This window comes from Cuculus canorus, chromosome 2 (assembly GCF_017976375.1).
Source record: "Cuculus canorus isolate bCucCan1 chromosome 2, bCucCan1.pri, whole genome shotgun sequence".
In the NCBI taxonomy this organism is placed as follows: domain Eukaryota; kingdom Metazoa; phylum Chordata; class Aves; order Cuculiformes; family Cuculidae; genus Cuculus; species Cuculus canorus.
This window is the reverse complement of record NC_071402.1, coordinates 43,572,652-43,598,193: the sequence shown is the minus strand read 5'-3', so window position 1 is coordinate 43,598,193 and position 25,542 is coordinate 43,572,652. Positions and strand designations below refer to the sequence as shown.

The 25,542-nt window shown below is 36.2% G+C and overlaps 1 protein-coding gene across 6 annotated transcripts in view; it reads left to right on the top strand.

Annotated features, from left to right (window-relative positions):
- The window catches only part of SNTG1 (syntrophin gamma 1), a 332,986-nt gene that overhangs the window by 302,052 nt on the left and 5,392 nt on the right, over positions 1-25,542 (top strand). For all 6 annotated transcript variants that reach the window (XM_054060096.1, XM_054060099.1, XM_054060101.1 and 3 more), the window contains 2 exons: positions 4,884-4,976; positions 20,422-20,532. In XM_054060096.1, coding sequence (XP_053916071.1) covers positions 4,884-4,976; positions 20,422-20,532 — 204 coding nt within the window. The remainder of the gene's footprint in view (positions 1-4,883; positions 4,977-20,421; positions 20,533-25,542) is intronic.

Here is a 25,542-nt window from a genome sequence, read left to right as displayed (position 1 = left end):
AGCTTCAGGGATAGCTTACACTAGCTATATGAATATATATATATATTCTATATATATAGAATGATAAAGTTCTATATCATTCTATATATATATATGATATAGAACTATATATTCTATATATATAGAATGATAAAGTATCATTCTTTCCATATTTTAGACTGTGTGTGTTGAGGGAGTAGTGTTTAAGGAGCATAATACTTTGGATTGTCTACTACAGCCCCTGCCCAACCCACTGAATTACATGTAAACCAAATTTAACATTCTGTATTCTGTGAGAGAAAAACTAATGAGCACTGAAATATCTTCTACTTTTTTATAAGAGGAGTACTTCAGTTCTGATAAGGTTTTCAGGAGCACTGAGTGAGAAATCAGAAACCAAATATTCACAGTATATGTTATTAACCGTCACTTTTAGTTATTTAAAGTGTGTTAAACATATAAGAAATTTTAAATTATCTAGTCTTCTTGGAGGAATTTCTGCATTTTTGTTTTCCAAGTACTTTTCTCCAAGTATCTGAATTAAAAGACAAATTGAAAAAAACCCAGAGACGAAGAAAAAATGAGCAGTGTTAATGAGTGTCTAAAAGTTCACATTCCTACTCTGACCTGTGACCAGAATCATTTGCAAGTGCATACAACACATGCGTAAAGCAATGGACATTTTTCCCAAAAGAAATTAAAATCTCGCTGTCCAGTGATCCTTTTGTTCTATTGATTTTCTTCTGTGAATTGTTTCAAACATCGTATAATATATGGTCCAAAGATATAGGCTTGTCTTACATGTAAGTAAAGAATAAATATAGATTCAGCTATTACCGGTAGCGTACACCTTACAATACTGATTCTTCCTACCAAAATAACCATGTTGAGCAGAATTAGATAATATTTCTCCACTAACTGTGTACTGTCTTTTTTTGAGAGAACCTTCAGTCTGGGAAGCAAGGTACTTTTTCAGTGCTGCATTGAACTGATTGATATGTCCAGTTTCTCATAGATTGTAACTTCTCAGTGAGCTTAATTAGCCCTGGCAAAGAGCTGTGCCTAAGCAGAGGTACCTGTGCCAGCTCATTGTGGTGCTGCAATGCACATTGTAGGTTGACCTCTGGTGTTGAGGTGGGAGGTCAGATGTGTTAGATGGCAATACATATTTTACATCTGAGATACCGTCTCCTTGCACAATTTTAATTCTCAATAAAGACTGTATGTCTCTTCTACATATCTTGGAGGCCTACAAATAAAAATGTAGTTTGCATCTTGTATGAATTTAGCAAGATAATTCTACAAAACAGTACATTTTTTCTTTGCATGCAAAACCTGAACATTTTGCATATGTGAATTCATTAAGTTGTAAGTCAGAGTGAAATACATTACTTTACACTCTTTTCTTCTACTAATGAGATGTTGCCAAAGGTGATATCGTCTCCTTTTCTAACAGCACTAATTTACAGTCAAAATTTACACATTCATAGTAGTTTTATAGTGTAGCTTCTCAAAAAAAAAAAAACACCTTTATTTGCTGATATCAACATAAATACCACATGACTGCAACACCACAGATCTCAATTATTGATCTTGTAATTAAATATTTGGGAAGGTTATACGTTAATAGTTATAATGACTAAATGCACCTTTATACTGTATGAATTCAAATTTTAGACACCTAGTGACATACATAAAGTTCTTGCAGTGTTGGAAGTTACAAGAATAGAACAGTTTCTGCTTTCCACCTCAAAGGCAGCAGAAAGAAACCTTTCATTTACTCACATACAATTGTAGCTCATCAAGGGTGAGGATAAGGCTGAGGTACTTAATGCCTTCTTTCCCTCGGTCTTTAATACTATGGTAAAACGTTCTCTGGGTACTCAGCCTCATGAGCTAGAAGACAGGGAGGAAGAACAGAACAAAACTCCTACGATCCATGAGAAAATGGTTACAGACCTGCTAAGCTAGTTAGACATTCATAATTCTGGCCTCAATTCTATGGGGCCAGATCAGATCCACCCAAGAGTATTAAGGGAGCTGGAAGAGGTGCTTGCCTTACCCCTTTCCATGATCTACCAACAGTCGTGGCTGACTGGGGAAGCTCCACTTGACTGGAGGATGGAAAATGTCACACCCGTTTACAAGAAGGGACAGAGGGAGGATCCAGGAAACTACAGGCTTATCAGTCTGACCTTGGTGCTAGGGAAGATCATGGAACAGGTCATCTTGAGTGCTACCACACAGCACATGCAAGACAACCAAGTGATCAGGCCCAGTCAGCGTGGGTTTATGAAAGGCAGGTCCTGCCAAACTAACCTGATTGCTTTCTATGACAAGGTGACCTGCTTAGTAGATGAGGGAAACGCTCTGGGCATAGTGTGTTTGGACTTCAGTAAAGCCTTTGGCGCTGTTTCTCACAGCATTCTGCTTGAGAAGCTGGCTACCACTGGCCTGGACAGGCACACCCTCTGCTGGGTAAAAAACTGACTGAATGGCTGGACACAAAGAATTGGGGTAAATAGAGTTAAATCCAGTTGGAGACTGGTCACAAATGGTGTTCCCCAGGGCTCAGTGCTGAATCTAGTTCTGTTCAGTACCTTTATTGATGACCTGGATGGTGGGATTGAATGTACCTTTAGTAAGTTTGCGGATAACACTATGCTGGTAGAAAGTGTCGATCTGCTTGAGGGTAGGAAGGCATCTGAACAGGCTGATGGGCTGAGGCCAATGGGCTGAGGTTTAACACAGCCAAGTGCGGAGTCCTGCACTTGGGACGCAACAACCCTACAGTCTTGGGGAAGAGTGGCTGGAAAACTGCCTGGCAGAGAGGGACCTGGGGGTGCTGATTGACAGCTGACTGAAAATGAGCCAGTAGTGTGCCCAGGTGGCCAAGAAGGTCAATAACATCTTGGCTTGTATCAGAAAGAGCATGGCCAGCAGGACCAGGGAAATGATTCTGTCGCTGTACTCAGCACTTGTGAGGCTGCATCTCAAATACTGTGTTCAGTTTCGGGCTACTCACTACAAGAAAGATGTTGAGGTCCTAAAATGTGTCTAGAGAAGAGCAAGAGGATGGAGAACAAGTCTTGTGAGGAGCAGCTGAGGGAACTGGGTTTGTTTAGCCTAGGGAAGAGAAGGCTGAGGGGAAACCTTATCACTGTCTACAATTACCTAAAAGGAGGTTGTAGAGAGGTGGGTGTTGGTCTCTTTGCCCAAGTGATAGGTGACAGGTTGATAGGGAATGGCCTCAAACTGTCCTAGGGGAGATTCAGATTGGACAATAGGAAAAATGTCTTCACCAAAAGAGTTATCAAGCCCTGGAACAGGCTGCCCAGTGAGGTGGTTGAGTCACCATCCCTGGAGATACTTAAAAGATGGGGAGATGAAGTGCTTAGGGATATGATTTAGTAGTGGACAGGTATGGTTTGGCTTGATGATCTCAAAGGTCTTTTCCTACCTAGTGATTCTATGATTCTATAGACTTTTAAGGAACTTGTTGTGGATTGTTATTACTTTAGAGTTACTGATGGCCATGCTTTGTTTGTAGGCAGCCTTAAATTCTGCACTTGTGCCCCACTGATAACTAAACAAGAATGTCCTTCAGCTTCAGTGATGGATATCACTGCATTTGAAACATGGATTATAAATCTCCAAAGACTGACCAACTGTTTGTATGCAGCTGAGATGTGATTTGATCAATGAAAACAATTCACTCAAATAGTTTTATTCCAGAAAATAAATCTATCTATATTGAAGTGTAAGGGAGTGAAATTTAAAATAACTAAAGAATATATATAGCCATGAACTTCTGAATTTTCCTGCATTTCCATGTCTTTTAGAAGCTGTTCTGAGCTTCTTGTGTTCCGGGGAATACCATTTAGAATCTAAAGGGCCCACTCAAACAACATAGGAGTAAAAGCATATGCTATATCCTTGATTGGTAAAATGCCAAAAATAATAACATATATTTTTGAAACATTGATAATTTGGTAACTTATATTACCCCTATGTTTACAATTTATATTTTAGTTCTTTGACACATATAGATCATGGAAGTATTTGTTCTTATCTTGTGTATTTAATGGCTACAGCAACACTTAAATAATATAACCACATTTCACTTAGTTTGGAGGGTAACATTTCTATAAAACAAGAATGATTTCTTTAAAGTACTTACATCAGACTTGGAAATGTTTTGAAAGTTTTACGTATTTTGTGATGAAAAACACAAGTTTGTCATTTTGCATCTGAAGTCAGCCTTCAGGCATAGCAACAGTTTTGATCACGGAAATGACACATAGATGTCTCACAGCATGTATTGAAGTGAGATTTATGGAAGTAAATAGATGCATAGATTTGAAAATCTTTGAAAAGATAGATTTTAAAATGTATTTCATATGATTCCATCAATTGCCACATGGTATGAAATACTACCTTTTTTTTTTTTGCTGAGAGTTAGGATAAAACTAAACTACAAGAAACTGCATACCAAAGGGATATTTTACCAACACATTTATTTTTTCTTAAAAAGCTGAAAGGAATATACTGGTAGAGGAATTTGCAGGGTTCCAAAACAAATAAGAGTGTTCAAAAATAATGAAACTTCCCTTTTAGCAGTTTTCTTCAGTAAACTACTGAGACAATTATTATTGTAATTTAGTTTTCCCTAATGGAAGCAAAGCCTCTCTTTACAATACTTTAAAAAATTCAGCACTGATATAAATACTTTGATTTAAAATACACAGGCAAAAAATTGGCCTACTTACACACAAATTACTTATTTCTGATAATGATTTTGAGGTGTATAAACATTAGAGTAAAGTCAAAGAAATGCTGTTCCTAGAAAGAATTTGAAGGAATATGTTCTGTGGTAACTACCTTCTCTGATTTTTCTTTTACAGTGCAAGACATATGCCTGTGTTTTGGAGAGTCATCTTATGGGACTTACCATAGACTTTAACATGGGCTTTGTCTGTTTTGATGCTGCCACAAAGGTAAAGTTCTAAATCTTTTTTCCATCACATTATTATTATTATTATTATTATTATTATTATTATTATTATTATTAATTTCTTATATTTTGGGATAAGTAATAAATCCTTAAAATGCACTTCTTTTATTTTTTTTTTATCACAACAGATTATCTCATGTAAAACCTCTTGTGCTTTACTTTTATCTTGGAAGTGATTTCTGAATGATATGTGAAGTTATATTCTGTTATGTGCTTGTTATTGAAAAACCAATGTCAATATCAATCTGAAATAAGAATTAAGTCTTCATTCTTTAATTTTACATGAAAGCACAGACTGATTCAGTTTGAAGTTTCTTTAGCTGGTGTATTTTTGGTTTTGAGAGGAAATAATATTGTTGGTTTCAAGCTGATCTGTGAGCTTTGAAAAGAACCTGCCTTTCTCTTCTCCTGTTTCATGGGGGGAGTCTGTGTTATTCTGCAATTTTCAGTTTGTGTTATAGATATTTTTGTTCATGTCTGCGAAAAGAGAAATCAGCCATGGTCTGTATGTCTCAAACTTTTCCCATCAGCCTTAAAAAAGCTCAGCACAACTGGTGAAATAGTTTGCTATATTAAGTGAATAAATTTCCATATTATATTAATGAAAGTCCAAACTGCAGTAAAATAATCAAGATCTTACATGTGTTTGCACTTGTACTAACTGCAAACTAATACTAAAATGTTAGCAGGCTTTCTTGCCATTACTTCATACTGCTGTTATGGAAGAACGTGAAATACTTTTTCTGAGTTTCATTTCTATTCAGTACCTGTTTTCCTTTGAGATACTGCAATATTGCCACAGGCAATTGCTGAAAATCCCCTTTTATCTCCAGAATATTCTCCTGTCCTCTGTCTTGGTTTATTGTTGGACTGGATGATATTAAAGGTCTTTTCCAACCTTAATGATTGTGTGATTCTATAATTCTGTGATTCTTAAGTCAACTGTTCCAAGCACATTACTCCACTAATTAGAACCCTTCTGTTCTTTTCACTTCGTTCTAGTGTTTGTTTGCACAAGGTGTAGCAAATTTGAAATTCAAATACTTGTGTATACGTACTTCTTTTTGTTAAGCAAATAGTCTTGTATTATTCATCAGTGAAAAACATGGCTGTCAATGTAGGAGTTATTACACAAAAAATCAGTGCAAGAGAATTAAAATGCAATGTCTCAGAAAAAAAAATGTGTGGGTTTATTCCCACCTTTCAATAATACTGTAGCAATGCTTTTGTGTGAAGATAATTTGCATCTCCCTTAAAGATCTTGCATGTCTCTTGTTCTCAACATACTTCAGACTCTTTCAAAGCCATTATCTGCAGTACAGGCATGAAACAAATTTCGTATAGCAAAGCACAAACACAACTGCCATTAGACATATTTCCATGACGGAAGGTACCATACCTTTTGGTATGTCCTTAGAACATGTACAGCAGATTTGCAGACATAGAAAAACATTTAGTAGAGATATACATTCACTCTCTTGCTTTCTCAGAGAAGTCATTTTACCATTCCAATTGTACAAAATCTCTGGAGACATCATCTTGGGAACCTATATTACTTATATAACAGATTCTTCTTGACCCTCACAGATAAGATATTTTTTCCTTTGTAGCAAAGAGCAGGAAAATATTTCAAGTATGAAAACTGACTACTGAAACACTAAGGCAATTGTTAGCATTGCCAGCAGATTTACATTCAGCTTTTCCTGCTGCCCCACATTCCCTAATAAACTGTAGTTGTAACTAGAGAAAGTGTAGTACATATTGTGTAATCTGCAGCTGACATGCTGTTCTTCTGTCCTGCCAGCCTTGCAGTGGGTAGCAGCCCACAAAACATTCAATGGACCTAGACTAGCCTTAGAAATCTCTCAGTTGATACCATTCATTCGCCACGCTTTCATACAGGCTGGAAGGAGGAGCAGGGGGCTTCTGCTTATTTGTCAAATCTATCACAAACATCCTGCTGTGTCACTCTGGTCTTCAAGGCTCCGGACACCACCAGGCAGCTGCACACTGTGGCAGAAGTGATTCCCTCTGAAACAATACTTTCCCTTTTTTCATTGCTACATTTATCTCCTAGCCACCTTTTCCACTTGCAATATCCATGTTTCTTACCTACTGTGTTTTTATTTTAGACTGATAAAATCAATTTTGCCTCAATGCTTGATGATTTTTCTTTTAAAAGTGTGTTTTATTTTCCTGAATAGAGGAAGAGACCATGCTGTTAAAGCTCAGAACTCAGTGCACAAATAACCCTGAAGATTTCAGAGTTTGTTTCATTTTTCTTTGATATAGAAAAGCAGGCAAGCAAGGAGTACAGTTTAAGATGAAGACACTGTGTTAAAATGCCTGATATATTAGATAGCACGCATACCAGAGATATGCCACATATTAAACCATTCCTTAGGAATGGAGAATGTGTACGTTCAAAATTCAAGAAAATAAATTGATAGCAATAACTGAGACTATTAAACTCTTTACAGACTTATAATATGAAGAACTCACGACTTTTCTCTCCCCCATCACTTACAAATACCTACCTCCAAAATGGAGTCTTTAAAGCTTAAAACCCACAAGAATGAAAAATGTTCTATAAGCAATATTCTAAAACTTCTTGGAGAATGTTCTGGCAATTGTCCTTAAGAGGAATGTGGCACATATGCTAGTCACACTGTCTTGCAAGTCTCTCTCTCACTGTTCACCGGTCTTCAGAAAAACATTCATCTCAAAAATGTTTCATGGAACATAAAGTGTAATTCTTTTGGTGCCCCCAAATTCATTATACTCTTCTGTTACCAATTAAAACCCACATAATCTAGAAATAAAAAAGTCTAACAAAATCAACAAAGAGTGTGCAGCTCCCTTTAAAGTTAATCACAAATACAAATAACACATTTTTGTGACTTCAGTGAAAATGGTACATAAGCAAATGTAATGAGAAATGAACTGAGTTTTCTAATCGGATAGAACAGTATTTGTATTTTCAACAGATTCCTTGAAAATGTCTCCAGGCTTCTGATATATAGTCACTTAAATAAAATGCTTGAGTAAGCATAAATAAACTACTGCATAACATTCACAAAAAAAGATTTTACATGGAAAATGTTCACACATAAAAGAAATAAAAATTTTTCTATGTTGTATGCATATTATTCTGAAGGAGGTTATGCCATGTTGACATTTCCAGTATCGTAAGCAGAATGCATTTTATATCCTCAGAAACCTACTTGCAGTGTTTCACCTCAATTAGTTTGTATGTTAAAATACAGTATAGCACCACAGATAAAAAAGAGGACATATTGTTTTGTTAGATAGTCAGGTGTTAGTGTGTGATGATAAGGTTGGCTCTAATGCAATTGCATTAGAAGAGAAACAATGGTGTGTAATGCAGCATAATCTGTTGCCCAGTGACCGCTATAGTTGAAATCATCAAACAAGCCATAGGTTGAAAACTTATGTCATATCTGCCATAAATGTGTCAATCACATTTTAATGAGTACTTAAATCGGAAAAAACATTAGCTATTCTCCATCATTTTATGGAAAGATAAAGGTTGTGATCCTCTTGGTCAAAAATTTATTCAGATATCTTTATTATGATGATGGCAGGTGTAGGTTTCTTCTGTGCTGATAATGCTCCACAATATTGGTATACTCACATAAATGGAAATATTATCTAGAAATCTAGCCGCTTAAGGTAATAAGCCACTTAAGTATCATTTCTTAATGAAGTTCATATGAAGTAAGAGTTCAAAATCTCCTTTCCAAGAAAAATCTGAGAAAACAATAAAAAATTGAGAAGAGTTTGTAGGACAAGGGAAACATGAATAAGATTTAAATTAAATTATCTATCTCTTATTAATATTTACATATACATTTGTGCATTAAGACTGTACAAAAGTTCTAGCAACTGTCACATAGATTAACAAACTCAGTACTAAAGAAAAAAAAACTATTTAAAATTTCATTTTCTTCATCTAAAAAAAATTGTCTAATTCTTTATAAATTATATGGGTTTCTACAATCAGCATTTGAAAAATCAGTACAAACTATTATCTTTCTAATTCCAATGATGGGACATCCACAACCTTTCAGGGAAACTTGGAGTTTCTGAGGATTCCCGAGAAGTCCTGTCTCGTATTTGCGGTCTTCAGTAAATCATCAGGCAATTTCTATTTTACACTTCACAGTGTGCTCATAGTATTTTGAGTTTTCTTTCTTGATGACTACTAAATTGACTGTGAACTATTTTTAATAGTGAATAATCGCTAATAAACTGAAGTGAAGCCAAGTTCTTCAATTCATGAGTTTAACAGCTGTTCAGCTATTTCAGTATTCAATTATTTCAAGTTAATAGTTTTTTTCCAACTCAAACTCACTACCAATGCTCATGAATGAGTTTGTAGAGGGTGACAACTCTCATTGTGCTATGGTTTCCAGACAAAAGCTATACAACTCTGTGTGGCTTGTTTCCTTGCTTACTGTCATTAAATCTTTGTATAATACTTACATAGGTAAATTGAGATTAGTGGTTAAAAACTGTCATCTGTGCTAAATGTATTTCAAGACAAACACATCATAGTTCAATAGAAACTTTGTTTCTGTGTCTGCACAGACATATGGTAAATATGAGTACATAAAGTACTAAACAGAGTTCTTCAAATCAAATCTGTACTGTGATGTGATTATAACAGCACTGGTATAAATCATAGGCATTTTTGCTGTATATCTCTTTTCTGTTACTGATTTTCTGACTGATAGCTCCTAAAGCCAACAGTAGTTTATCATTTAGAGCATTTAGTATGTTGCTTTATAAAAAAATTGTGATTTCCTAAAAGAAGTAGAACAGTTTCTAAGACTGCCTACTTAAATCACGTTCTTCCAGCATTTGAGAAAATAATTTCATAATTCAGCTAAACAGTTTGTAAACTGCCAAATGTAATTACGGACACAAAAGAATTTCTCTCCCTGCACATTAAAAAATAGTAGCATATATACTTGTGCTCTTATTCTTCTGAAGATCTCCCTACATCTCCATAGTCTGAAAGAGGACTGTGACATGCAGACCAATCACACACTGGCAAATGTTTGACTTGGGTTAATTTTTATTGTGTAACACATCATTTGCAGTAGTGATACACCTGGACTGAAAAGGCCATCTGGGTCTTGTGTTGGTATGCATGGAAGTTTAGATCTGATCATTAGTGAGTGTCCCCATAACATCTCTTCCTCTGGGAACTTCTTAAAAAAATGTCATAGAATCATAGAATCACCAGATTGGAAAAGACCTTTTGGATCATCTAGTCCAACCATTCCTATCTGCCACTAAACATGTCCCTGAGCACCTTGTCTACCTGTCTTTTAAATACCTCCATGGATGGTGACTCCACCACCTCCTTGGGTAGCCTCTGCCAGTGCCCAATGAGCCTTTCTGTGAATTTTTTTCCTGATGTCCAGCCTGATCCTCCGCTGGTGGAGCTTGAGGCCATTCGCCCTTCTCCTGTTCCCTGTCACTTGGGAGAAGAGGCCAGCTCCCTCCTCTCCACAACCTCCTTTCAGGTAGTTGTAGAGAGCAATAAGGTTTCCCCTCAGCCTCCTCTTCTCAAGAATAAACAGCCCCAGTTCCCTCTGCGTCTCCTTATAAGACTTGTTCTCCAGCCCCTTCACCAGCTTTGTTGCTCTTCTCTGGGCACGTTCCAGAGCCTCAACATCCTTCTTGTGGTGAGGGGCCCAGAACTGAACACAGTATTCGAGGTGCGGTCTCACCAGTGCCAAGTACAGAGGGAGAATAACCTCCCTGGACCCACTGGTCATGCTGTTTCTGATACAAGCCAAGATGCCACTGGCTTTCTTGGCCACCTGGGCACACTGCTGGCTCATGTTCAATTTTCTGACAATCAACACCCCGAGGTCCTTCTCCTCCAGGCATCTTTCTAGCCACTCTTCCCCTGCTTTTTAGCTCTGCATAGGGTTGTTGTGCCACAAGTGCAGGACCCGGCATTTGGCCTTGTTGAACCTCATGCCATTGGTCTCGGCCCAGCGGTGCAGCCTGTTCAGATCTCTTTGCAGAGTCTCCCTACCCTCCAGCGGATTGACACTTCCATCCAGCTTAGTGTCATCTGCAAACTTGCTAAGGGTGCACTCAATGCCTTCATGGAGGTCATTGATAAAGACATTGAACAAGACTGGACCCATCACTGAGCCTTGGGCAACACCAATTTTGACCGGTCTCTAGCTGGAGTTAACTCCATTTACCACCACTCTCTGGGCCCGACCATCCAACCAGTTCTCAACCCAGGAGAGTGTGTGCCTGTCCAGGCCAGAGACAGTTTCTGAAGCAGAATGCTGTGAGAAACTGTGTCAAAGGCTTTACTGAAGCCCAAGAAGACTACATCCACAACCTTTCCTCAGCCAGCAAGCAGGTCACCTTGTCGTAGAAGGTGATCACGTTAATTAGGCAGGACTTGCCCTTCATGAACCCATCAGGTTAGTTAGGCAGGACCTGTCCTTCATGAATCATCAGCTTTAAAGCAATTTCATTTGCATGATTTGAGGTATAGGACGATAAGTAACATCCTTTTATTGCACTCTTTCTTCCTTGCCGGTATTCTACTAAAATTGAATTTAATTAATGTTTGTGAATAACGTTTAGATATTCTCCTTTCTCTTGGCTGCTTATTCAAGTTTTCCAGATTCTGTTTAGTTCTTGCACTATAAAGTGTCTTAGTATGCACCATTTGCTCCAGACAGATTTTTCCTTTTGAGGTGTTTTAGATCCTAAATATTATTTTTTTAAAAATTATGAAAATTCTAAAAAGGTTCAAAAAAATTCTGTTGCAGGTGTTAGAAGTTATAAACCAAATTTTACCCAAAATCATTTTTGCAGTATTGTGTATCACTGCTGACTGAGGGGAACGTTTTTTTTTCCAAGTCCTGCAAAATGACTGTACATCAGATCAGGTCCTGCATTTTTCTGACATTAGCTTGTACACAAACATCAATGTTTTAATGAGTAAATATAACTCTTTTGTGGATGATTTATGTTAGATATGGAAACATATGGATATGATATTAAATGTTTATAAATAAGGTTTTGCAAACAGCGTAGCCACGTTAAGAATTAAGGATGGAGACTGATAGATTTAAAAGCATAACAAGATGTATACAGAAATTCATCTAACTACTATTCTGAGGATGATCAAATGTATTAAACTACTTACTCCAGTGGCAGTCAATAATTTACTTGTAGCAAAAATATTATCTACCCATCAAGTGTAGACGTGTATGGATGTATATACATAGAAATATGTGTGTTATATGCATTTCTGTTTATATTGACATATTCATTAAAATGTTTTTCTATGATGTGCTTATTGGCATCATAGGTTGTACATGTGTTTTTATGAGTGTTTATTGCAATATACCTTCAAATATGCCACAGTGCAAAGTGCTGTGTCTGTACTCCATCACATTCACTGCTCATTAAAGCTGCAGTCAAAAATATGTATCCATCAGAAGAGAAAAAAAATCATTCCTCATAGGAGAGAAAATAAATCAAAGTGCTGCTGAATTACATGGTGTTACTAGAACAAAGTAACAAAAGGCTCCGTAATGGCCCACCAGGTGCATATCAACAAAGCTCAATGTACCTGTCATCTGTTCTCTGGCAAACACCTTGCACGCTTCCTAAAAAAAAAGAGATTAAATTGTCAACAGTAAATATCATTGCAAATAACTTTCATTTGTTTTTCATACTGAAAGACTACAAAATAAAACAGAACAGAATTTCTCTTAATTTCTTTAGGAAAAAGCTCCATGTTTTCTCGGAATACATACCTTAAGATTTGTCTCTTCAACCAGCTAATACACATACAGCATATTGAAATAAAACAGCATGTAAAGAAAACCCTTTATATCTAAAGTTCAGTAAGAGAGAAAGCAGAAGAAAACCAAGCTCACTTCAGAATGGAGATTTAATAACATAACTCTTGTGAATAAATATTCATTCCATGCTTAGAAATTAAAATGCTGAACAAATAAGTGCTATAACTTTAAGCTCTCAAGCGTGGTTCCTACAGTCTTATGTATGGTGGCTGGGAACAAATGCTGGTAGGTCGTCCATCAGTACTATGCACATAAACTGTGGTCTTTAAACATTCATTGCAACTTCAGTAATGGGCAAGAACTGTAATTTTATTAGGGCTGGCATTCTTGCTCTTTTCCTTTGTCTCATTTTTATTCTTTATCCTCTGTGTCCTCCCCTGTCTTTCCCTGTACAGTTATAAAGCCACAGCTGTTGACAAAGGAAATTGCCTTGGACCATAATTCTTTTGTAGTAAGACACTCTCTGGAGACTGGTAACACAGTAGAACTGAGCATGAACAAGATCTTAATCCTACTCAGTTCCCTACTGCTGCTATCAATATGGACAAAGTGTCACTTTGCAAGAATGCAATCTTTCCCAATTAGGTATAAGTCAAGCAGCCAAATTAAGGTGTATCCCAGGTGCCCAAAGACCCAATTACTTTTATTCTTGAAAATAAGGATCCACAGAACATCCACGCTTCATTTAGTTTGATTTGTAGAACTATCACTTATTTAAGTCAGATGACAAACAACATTAGCTTAAAAGGTACTCATTGAAATTTAGCATAATTCAGTAATATATCTATTCTGTAATATATAAAAAACTAAACAGAAGAATAATTCAATCTATCAGAGTATCAAGAATGAAGGAGGCAGTAGTGGAAATGTGCAGCTTCAGCTTTTTGAAGATGCAAAGGAAAAGATAACAAAGTGCTTTGCTGCAACTAATTGAAAAGTGAGCTCTGACATTCTTCCCTTAAAGATGGTTTCTTTACTCAACTAATTACAGGTGGTCTGAGAAATAGCCATCTAGCCGTTATAAAACAGACTGTTCCAGGTTTTTTCCAAATATCCTACTGAAGACCAAACTTCCTTTGCTATCATCTAATAAAAGCTATATGACTTATGTCAATGAAAAACAAAGAAAAATAAGTATATTTGGTGATGTGCACTGGTAGGTGAAATGATGCCAGTAGAGTTTCACAAGTTCATTAAATGTAGCTGGTCTTTTTGCAAGAACAGAATTGGTCCACAGTGCATAATTCAATATGGAATAGGCAAAAATGATTAATAATAAGTAGAAGGTAGTTCATCACTGAAGCCATAGAACAAAAATTAATTCTGTTCTGGTTGGAGACTGTCATGTTGACAAAATGCAGCTTTTCTTTCCTAGTGCCAATGCAAAATGCCCTGCATATCCTTGCTACATCATATAGCCATCACAGAGCCATGGACTAGTCACTCTTATGTCTATGCGCATTCCTTAGAGTACGTTATTTGGTAATTGAATCTCTGTTTAGGGTAAATTAAGCTCCTTTACTCAAAATAAAAACCCTAAACAACACATCTGGTCATATCCCAAACTAAGATAAGCGAAGAGTGTTCCCACTTTTCTGACGCCATTATCTAAGTGGGAAGTGATTTTGTCTTTATTGTACTATCAGAAAATCTGATATGTAGTAAAAATTGTATGTAGTCGAGGAGTCTGAAATGATGGGAATGAGTAGCAAACTGACATACGATGTGGAAGCGAAAATATATTCTAAGGTCCCTTGCAGAATAGGTGTTCTAGATCTAACATTAGTGCTAAGAATAGAAGCGTTATTATTTTCTTCATTTGTATGACTGCGCAAAACATCAGCAAACTATTACACCTACTGAAGTCAATAGCTTTTCTTCCACAGGCCATTTATGTATTGCATTTATGCCCCATCTATGAAATAAAAATATGCAGGCAGAGAGCATCCTTGGGTAATTATAGCAAAATCACACTAGCAGAAGATAATAGGCAGTAATTTGGTTATGAAGACGAGGACAAATGAGTCCTGGATGATTACTTATAAATAAAATATTTCTCATTATAAAGTATTGGTGGAGGATCTTGGTCACAGATATGTCAAAGAAAAACTATTAATTTCAGTGAAGACAGGATTTTGCTTTTTGATGATTTCTTATTACAATAATTTAATAGCATCTCAGGAGAAGTCTAAAATCAAATTTGTCAGCTTGTTTGCACTGTTTGTTTGTTTGCATTGCATTCTGGTATTCTTTGAAGTTAGTTTTATTAAATGGTATATGCAGCCTAACCAATCTATGAATAATAATTGGGAAAAGTGTTTATATCTTATTGTTATTTTTTCAATGTTATGCATGGTACCTAGAGGATTTGTTCAATTAAATTCCCTTCTTACAGTACAGTTCTGAAAATGTGGATTGCCTATATCAGGTTTTCCATGAACACACTGGAAGTATACAAATTATGACTGTAGTGGTATTTTCAGTATGTACTATTACCTAGGTCCTCAGTTTCTGAATTGGACTGCTTGCTGTTATTCACAAGCTTTGTTTCTACTCATGAACTGAGAGTTCCCTTTTAAAGGGAATAAATAGTGCTTACCGAGTTCTCAATCTTAATCCTTCATCAAGGCATGATAAGGTTGTGTACGTCAACTTGAGAAGCATCTCAGGGTCTTCACAAATACCTGATGCTAACATCCACCACAGAATCTTCCTGAATTTCATTGCTTTAAAAGGAATGGCTATCTGGTTCATCTGTCAAATCTATTTTAGGGTGAATGAAACTGTATCATTTCCTCAAAATTTTATATATAGTCCTGTAAATATTCTCAGAGATGTCAATTACACAGAGTTACTGACAATTATACAATGAAAGCACTTGAAAAGAACAGGCTGGTTTTGTTAACTAAAAGAAACCCTATCAGAATGTATTATAGAGTGTTTAACTGAGTAGCAGTGCACCTTCAAACTAGTAAGTACTTTTGCTACAAATAATTCATAAAAACTATTTAGGAATAATTTATGTGACATTCATTTAGGTTTTTGGCACTTTGTTGAAAAGCCAACATGTTTTACAAATGTACTTACTGTATAGAATTTGATCTATACATAAACATATGCATTTTTGTGGAAATTTATTTCAACCTATGTTAACATTTGAGGCAGTTCTGAGGAACTATGATGTTCAAAAACGCGGAAAAACATTCACTTGTCTTTGGAACTGGTATGGAACAGTGTCCTCAAGGGTGCCTCTTCCTAATGCAAGAGATTTAGCCTTTAAAATTCAGAATAGTCATCACAGCAAGTACTGTGACAGTGAAGTCAGCCCATAGGAATATGAGAGATAAGAACATGTGAAACTTTCTCTCTCATGTCTTTATGTCACTGCTGTAGTGACACATCTCTCTGAAGCTATGTGCTTAGGCAAGTAGATCTTGCTTCTCCTTTCTACTTTAGCACTGTGAGGTAGTCATTGAAAAAGAATAGTCCTGGTCCCTGTTCACTGCTCATGCATTTTTCAGTAATGAAAAAAGAAAGTATAAAAAACCCACCAAAGACATACCAAAACACAAGAGGAAACCCAGGGATCTCTGTTCCTTTAAAAAGGCGAAGCCTCTGACATGTGGCTAAGGAAGCCCTTCTGTTGATGTCATGAGATTTAAGTAAATCTGCCCCTTACAGGAAGGTCCAGGTGCACCTGCATCCGAACTTAGGCCCAGACCTGGACAATGGTTTATGTCTAAGGAATATATGTGCAAACAAATATTACAGATTCATTAAGGTTTTGCTGTTGATAAACACAGTCTTAGTGTTAAAGTTATTTATTTAAAAGAAAGACAGGCAGTATTTGTGGTGTATATGTGCATGTAGTAGCAAGAATGTTACTCAAGTATTGTCTGCAATATAGTAGAGATAAAATTTTTCTTACCAAGAGAATTATCCTTGCCATGGGAGTGGAGAAAAGCAGTATCCATCAAAATCACTGAACAAATTGATTGGACATTCTCCACTCATGTGTCAGCAGGAGATGATACTTATAGTTCCAATTATTTGGATGATTCTTGGCAAGATGGGAACAAAGTCAAATGTCATACACTGTTTGCCTCTTAATCCAAAATTTCCATGTATGATCTTGATCTCACCAAAGCTGCTTGCATCAGAACTGAGGAGTACATGGGTGCAAGAAGTGAGGTGAGGGAAGTGGGGGTAGAAAAAGAGAACAGCAGTATGAGTGAGATCACTGTGGATACAGAGACAGGTAACTTTCCATTTTGCTAAGACAACAGCAGCTATCTTTCCAGCTTCATTGCTGCAGTGCCAGGCTGCGAGACCCCCAACTCGCCCCAGATTCTGTATAGCTGCCAGATTGGGCAAACGCACAGCCAGTAGTTAATCACAATATACTGTTGTTTTAGCAAGATAAGTACTTATCCAGGTTGAACCAGACATATCTCTGTCCTATAAGATATTTTGGGCATGTCTTGTCGTTCTTGGAGTTTGACACAACCAGCCTGGTACTGGCAGCTCTCTGTTGACTTACGGCAGGCTGCAATAACCTTCTACCTCCTGTAAAGCTGTTATAACTTTTGCTATCTGATTTATTATTATACTTATCAATAGATACTCTCATAACCCCCAAGATACTCTAAAGTGATCTGACTTCTGGGTCACGATATTCTGCATCATCTTGTAAATCTGTTATGCATACAAAACATGCTGTTCTGGCTGCACTGGACAGGACTTGAGCTGCTTCGGTAGTGGACAAGAAATTGAAAGGTTCTTAGGGGCCATACACTTAACTAATTCACCTAATTTTAGCTATCTAGGATTTGGACATCTAGCTTAAGTTAGTTGTCACATTTCTAATGTATTGTGATATGTTGAGGTGTGGACACATCTATTGTGTGTCAGAGTGAACCAGTATTTGTCCCATTTCAAACCAGGATGAAGGAACTGTTATTCACAAATTCTCTGCAACAAAAGATGTTGTCAGAATGACTAGCTTGAATGTTTGAAATACTTTATTTTCCTCACTTAATAATTCAAAATTATCTTATTTTTGCAAAAAGATCTCTCCTTAAGATAGACACCTTTGGGAAAAAAAATATGTGCAATTTGTAGATGATGCCTCTAGAGAAATTGATAGCTATTTCATTTGGGTGTAATTCCATGCATTGTCAATGGCATTTTTATTCTTACACTTTAGACTAAGAGTGTTTAATAGTCTCTGTGAAGTACACTGTCAGTTCTAGGAACTTGTTTTGATATCCTGAGGGAAGGAATGCATTCTTGTTGGGGTTAGTCTCAAGAAGGATTTTGATCCCTCCATACTAGTGACCTGATCTTCCAATGTACTTAAATAAGAGCGACTGCTAAGTAGGGCTCTCCAAAACTGATGTTATGCATATGTGTTCTTGAATCATGCCTGTGGTTTGGTGTGACTGTCATTCTCTTTCCTCTGAGTGGAAATGAAGTGAGGGGCGAAACTGCGTTGGAAATGCCAAAGTACTGCAGTTCTGTACATCATTCATCTTTATTCAAATTTGATCTGATTAGGAATAAGGCCAGCTACCCTGGGATTTTTCTTGCCTTTCAAAGAGTCCCTGTTACTACTGCACCTCTATCCTGTCCTTCTCAAACATTGTTAGAGAAGAGAAAGATGATATCTTTTTTTCTTTGATTGTTGTTCTCCTGAGATAAAGAGGCCATCAATGTCCTTTACTTTTCTTATCTAGGAAATTACTAGATACTTAAAAGAGGTTTGCTGTTCTTGCTGAAAGGCAATTGTGTTGATCCTCCTCAAGCTTTGTTCAGTTACATAGGTCTGTAAACAAGGAAGATTTCAATGTAGGTAGGAAGTATGGCCATGTGAATGGTATAGTGGGTTGATTTGCTTTTTAACTGACTATCTACACGACATAAGTTAACATCATTGATCAAACAAGGTGCAAGAAATTGCACATTCTTAGAGATGAGAGAAGCTATTCTGTTTTCTGTAGCACATATTGGTGCATTCAGGAGGACAGCATTTCAAACAAATAGGATACAGTTTCACATAAACTGCCAAATTTCTGTAGTTTACCTGAAACTGAGTGTCCTTAACTCTCTTTATAGTAGATGGGAGCTCACCTGTTACATACACACAGAGAATGAAAATGGTGCTGAGATTAGGGGGTATTTATTTGGAAGTGCAAAATTAAAGAATTTTTGTTGTATACAATTCTAGACTTCAATTAAACTCCTGGAAAATAAAGCTAGCACTTGCTGTGTGAACTATGCACAGTTAAGATACTGACCTTTTTATTTTCTGTTCAAGTTACTGAGACTATAACAAATGCAGCTAACTATATTTAGCTTGGTGTAGGTTAGAGATTTTTGCCAGCTCATTAACGTATAATCAACACACCCTGAAGCAATATTTAGGAGAGTTAACAGTTTGACCTCCTTCATATGCTGTTAATTTCAGTGATATACTAAATCATTCATAGATAGAGACAAAGGGCACAGAAGAAATTGTCATCCTAAGCCACTGAATGGAATTAATTTACAAACTCTTTGACAAAAGGAAATGGAAAAACACTTCTTAAGTTTCCATGTTGCTTGATGCATATGAAATTAATATCTCCTCAAAGTTAGCAGCACAATGTGAGCGTGTCCGTATAATTGTTTGAAAAACTACTGAAATCACAAAGAAAAATGTTAGTGCTTTAATATAGTGGCTCAGGGAGAGAATATCTTTAAATGCGTCTGAAATGAATTACAATAAAAACCAGCTCCTTTCCACTTTTATGCAAAGTGGAGTATGAAATATATTTTTTCTATATGAATCCACATTAGACATATACAAAAAAAAAAAAAAAAGAGTTTTTCTAGGCACCTGTAAATTGTATTAATTGCATGGCTTTTTCTGTAGAGAAATCTATGTTTTTTTCTGAACAAGACACACTATTATTCATAATATAATTACATCAATGGCCACTGATATGCATAGAATTAATGATCTCAAATTCCTTATTAGAGCTCTCATAAGTAAACTCTATTTTAAGTTCTCATTACAGGGTTTCCTTTTGTTACTTTACCTTGTAGAAATAGGTCTTTGTTGTTAATTTAATATGCCCTTTATACTAATACAACTAGATATTTTAATGTGGGAAGAAAAAGAGAGGATTTCTATGACAAGTTATCACTTCAGATGGTATAAGAAATCCATAGATCATCAGTGGAAAAAAAATATTTGTTTCTTGGCATGACAATGAATTTTCTAACCCCCTCTTTTTTCTTTGATCAGTATTAAATATAGATAAAGGAATTTCAGAGTAAATTTCATTTAGGAGTCCAACTGATCTGAATTAGGAACTGCCAAAGTATAGTACATTCTTAGGGTCAAAGGGACATCAGATGACATAACAGTAAATTGATTTAATTATGTGTCATTGAGGGGTTACAAATTTCCTTGGAAGGAGATCAGCTATTTCTAATAGAAGTTTCAGTGATAACTACGCTCACTTGCTTATGTACTTTTTTTTTGTTTCTTCTTTTCTTCTTTAGGCTGTACTTTGGAGGTACAAGTTTTCCCAGCTCAAAGGTTCTTCAGATGATGGGAAAAGCAAAATAAAATTTTTGTTCCAAAACCAAGATACTAAACAAATTGAAGCAAAGGTAAAAACAGTACACCGTTTGTTTTATAAAGGCAATGTACATTAAAAGCAGTAAATTACTTAGAAATGTTGGTTTAATGCATAAAATCAAAGAATGCAAAGAAAACTAAAGAAATTCTGATTGAAAAAAAATTAATTGATTGCTTGGTTTTTTTGCTAGTTTAAAGTCTTTTCAAAGGTGTAATTCCATTAAAAAGTAATTTAAAAAGGATTTGCTATATATGGTTTTAGGCACATTTGCCAACTCTCCTCTTTGTCACTTTGATAAAGCTGGCTGAGAGTTTGAATGCCTTATTTTCACCCTAAACTCATATGAAGAAATGGTGCAAAATATATCCTTAAGTCAAACTGGGAACAAAACCCAGCAAAGATCTAAAACATGGTTTTATTTCTCAGAGAAAAAAAAAAAAGTGTGAGTTCAACACATATTCCCTTACAAGACTAAAGCTTTGTGTCTAACTTAAAACCAGAAAAGTTGTGTTTTCTGTTGTGCCTTTGGTTCAAGAATTAATTGATGAAAATAGTAACCCTGTGAGATTTATGCTTAGGTTGATTTATGTCTTTTGAAAATAGGGAATTTACTGTCCCAGTGTGTTTTCCAACTGGAACTGTCTTAAAGTCTTAATCAAGTGTTATTTTTACTAGAATCCCAATTTTGGTGTAAACATAAAGACAATTTTCCTGGCCACCTTTAAGTCTTGTTTTTGAAGCATCTGCTATGCTATTGTTCCTGACTGTGTCAGAGAGAAAATTGCTGGATGTCTGTGAAAATAATAATGTTCTGTGAGGAAAATGTAAATGGTTAAATAAATCGTTGTCTGAAAGAGCTAAATATGCCCAGGATAATAATGTATGTAAAGAAGAAAGTTATTGTATTTGGTCAGTTCAGAGTTTAAATGCAAATAACTATATTAAATAGCTATTTTTCCTTCATGCATGTTTTTCTGTGTTTGGTATTAATTCTTTTCTACATAACAGCTACTTACTTGATTTTGAATGTTGTACTCAATACAAGAAAGGTATGTAAAAGCTCTCCTTAATTCAAAAGCAATGAAATATGGTGGACTATGGCTTTCAACACCTTCTTGCTCCGCTATATCTCAAAGATAAATATTTTCCTACTTAAGATTTCCTTCAGAAATTGTCTTAATAGTACATAATTTTCTTTCATCTCTAATAAGAAAACATAACTGAACAACTTAATGTCATAAGGGTGAATGTCTTTTAAGCAAATTATTTGAAACTTCTATCATGCTCCTAAGTGCAGCTGAAGGATGAAACATAATTATTTTTCTAATATCTCTCCGCTATTGCCATTATATTAACCCATGATTTTAGGACTAAAGAAATGTCACAGGAATCCAAGAATGGGACAGTGTTTCTTTATTTTCAATAAAACTAGAATATATATACTTTTAATTCATTTTCTTGGTGATCAAGGCATACCAGTTATATCCTCATCAAAGAATGTCAGAATATGTTGTCTTTGGTAGGCATGACAGAATTTACAGTGACTCCTTCTATCTATTACAATTTCTTTGCATATGGAGTATGTTGCTTAGTCTAAGAAACACAGATACACGTGGCTATAAAATGAATATGAGTATCCTTGGGTCATGTTTATTCACCTTTAGTTAGTTTAGAATTCTATGGATAGGCCCCTTCACTCTCCTTAAAGCTTTAAATGGATTTAAAGCAGTGTTCGGCATGAGACAAGGTAGAACAATCTAACCTCTATTTTTTGAACTTTACTAGCATTACAGAGTTAGACGTATAGCTATTTCGGGAACCTTTGAGTCATTAGGAAATGTTAATCAGATTTTCAGAAATGCTTGTAATGCCAGGTTTCATACATACTGTATGTAGGTTTCATTTGGAATCAGATGATAGGAATTTTGTAAAACATCTGTTAAAGGTTGTAATGAATATTCATGGCTACAGCTATCATCACAGGTTAAAAGCAGCTCTGTGCGTCAGATGGCCCACAGGCCAACCATTGTAAAGGGAAATACAGCTTAACATTTTCTTTACATAAAGATATTATTTTTGCCAGTTATATAGTGCAAGGAATAATCAACATATAGAGAAATAACATCTCAGACTTGAGAAGAAAACAAAGTATCTGAAGAGCCATTGCCCCAACATATTAGGGCTCTTCATTTCCGCAGTCTCAAGCAGTAATACGGAAGCAGGGCATGGCAGGTAACTTTGATATGGCTTAAGCGAGTCAATAGAACTGGGAGTGCTTTCTTCCCCCTTCATTGTTAACAGTAACGTGCTCTCTGCAGAACCTGCTATGGCATGTGCATACCTCGTCTGAGACACCTGCTTTTCTTGCCTTAAATATTTGTTTTCCTCCATCTCTGGCTTTCAGCAGTGGCACTGACAGAATGTGTATTTAATGCGCTAGGATTCAGTTACTCTCCGCAAATGTGAGGTGGTCTGGCTGTAAGGTTTTGTTGTTGTTGTTATTTAGATAATATTCCTTTCACCATGGTCATCATTTGGCTGAATATGAGCCAGCGATGTGCCTAGATGGCAAGAAGGCCAATAGCATCCTGGCTTGTATCAGAAACAGTGTGAAGCACAGGACCAGGGAAGTGCCCTGTACTGGGCACTAGTGAAGCTGCAACTTGAGTACTGGTTTGGGCCCCTCACTGAATGAAAGCCATTGAGCTGCTGGATCACATCCAAAGAAGGGCAACAAAGCTGTTGAAGGGTCTGGAGAACAAGTCTTTTGAGGAACAGCTGAGGGAACTGGGATTGTTTAGCTTGGAGAAAAGGAAAATGAAGGGAGACCTTATCACTCTCTACAACTACCTGAAAGAAGATTTTTGTTAGGTTGGTGCTGGTCTCGTCTCCCAAGTGACAAGTGATAGGACAAGAGGAAATGGCCTCAAGTTGTGCCAGGGTGTGTTTTGGATATCAGGAAAACTTCCTTCATTGAAATGATTGGGAAAGGCTCCCAGGAAAGTGATTGAGTTCCTGGAGGTATTTAGGAAATGTGTAGGATGCGATGCTTAGGGATGTGGTTTCTTGGTGGAGTTGACACTGCTAGGTTATGGGTTGAACTTGATGACCTTAAAGGTCTTTTCCAACCTAATTATTCTATTATTCTATGTAACTAATTACTTTAAACATATGTTATTAAAATCCAAATGCTTCCTGTCTTTCTACATTTACAATGTTGTACATTTTGTGTATCTCATGCTATCCTACATGTGTGATTATGGCATGTTGTATCTGTGCAGTAATATCCTTTAACTTTGAACACTTGTTCATAATCTGGAGAATTAAGAGTGTCAGAGTGCTTAGCTATTGGTTTTTGATCCAAAATTTAGATACATTTGTTATTATTCTAGAAATATGTTCAGACTTGTGCATGGACATTGCTTGAAAAAAAAACTAATTATGCATCAGCATTTTAGTTTTTAGCCATACTGTCTTCATAATTGTCCAGCATCTCCTCTGTATCCTGGTGGGATATGCAGAGCTATCACCACTAATGTTAGAATAATGTTAGAATAATGTAGGAAAAATACTTTTTGCGAAGAAATGTAAAACTATGTCCCTTCATCAGTCAGCTTTTCATTATTTTTTTCAAGAAATACACTGGTCACCAGAGTTTATATTCCTAAGTGATAGAAAGTCCTGAATAGAAAGACACTAAATAACTAATATTTTTATAATGCTGTCAAAATTTTTTACAGCGTACTCATGCCTGGCTTAACAAAAATCAAAATGGCATGGTTAGAGACACACAACATGCGCTATGGATTTAGTTTCAGCAGGTATTCTTCTTTTCAACTCAAAAATAACCTGTTTATATTTAGGTATTCTTTTATCTGATTCTTTTAAAATACTGGGTTTTTTTGGTTTGTTTGGTTTTGTTTGTAGGGATTTTGTGCTGATGCTTTGTTTAGTTTATCTGTAAGTAATGTTTTGTTAGTGTAAAGGTAGAGAGTGTAGTATAAAAGCAACGTTTCCTTGTAGATTTAAGCAATTGCAGTCTGAAAAATCTGAACAGCAATAACCATAGGGGACACCAGTAGGTCCATGGCTGGGTGCCTGGATGGAAACACCTAACTTTGAAGGTCTCTAAGGCAAGGTCTAAGTGATTTCTGAGAAGAAAACCACTTAGGGGCAACATTAATCACTGATAGCCTTTAGACATTCCAATCTGTAGGTTATTTCCCAACTGTCACTCAGTAGGAGATATTGCACAAGTTTGCACAGTCAGACAGAATTTTTCTGACTGAGAGGTATGAAATAGAGCTGTCAGCTTGGCAGAATGTGGAGCCTATATGTCCCTCTTCTTCGTTCTTACTGAGCTGTTGGGTTGCAAAAAACGAGCACCGAAGGACAAAGCTTTCTTCTCGTCTATAAGACACAAAGAGATTAATTTAGGTACCATATGTATTTACCTATAGTTTAGTGTCTCCAGTATCACAACAGCTTCCAGAGGCTAATGAAATCTCAAGACTGTAATAAACTCATAGTCCTATGCTTTTCAGTTTTACCTGGCTAAGTTTTGGACCATTGAGATAGATGCTCCTTTGTATTTTTCTGACAAAACTGAAGAGTTCCTTAGATCTATGAGACATCCTTTTTCTATATTTAGACTTCCAAACACAGGAGTGTGTAATGTATATAACAATCAGCATCAACACTGTTTTTTCTTATTAATTGCAACGTCCATTTTAATTTTGTAAGTAAACATGCCAGTGATCTCTTGGAACTGAGAGTTTTTGTGACTTGTAAAACATGCATAACTCAAAAGCTACACTTTGATCTGTGCTTCCACCTTTCTCAACCTGCAGGGCTTTTTCACAGCTTGACAGTTTGGTCAAAAAAAATTGGGTGAGGTCACGCAATTCTGCTGCTTCAGGTTAGCTTAGTTCATAGACTAGCTGAACCTCTAAGCTGAATGCTACAAAAGCAAGCTGAATACAAAAATCAGCATATGGAAATGAAGATCTGGGAAATTGTCTTTGCCTGTTTGAATATGGAG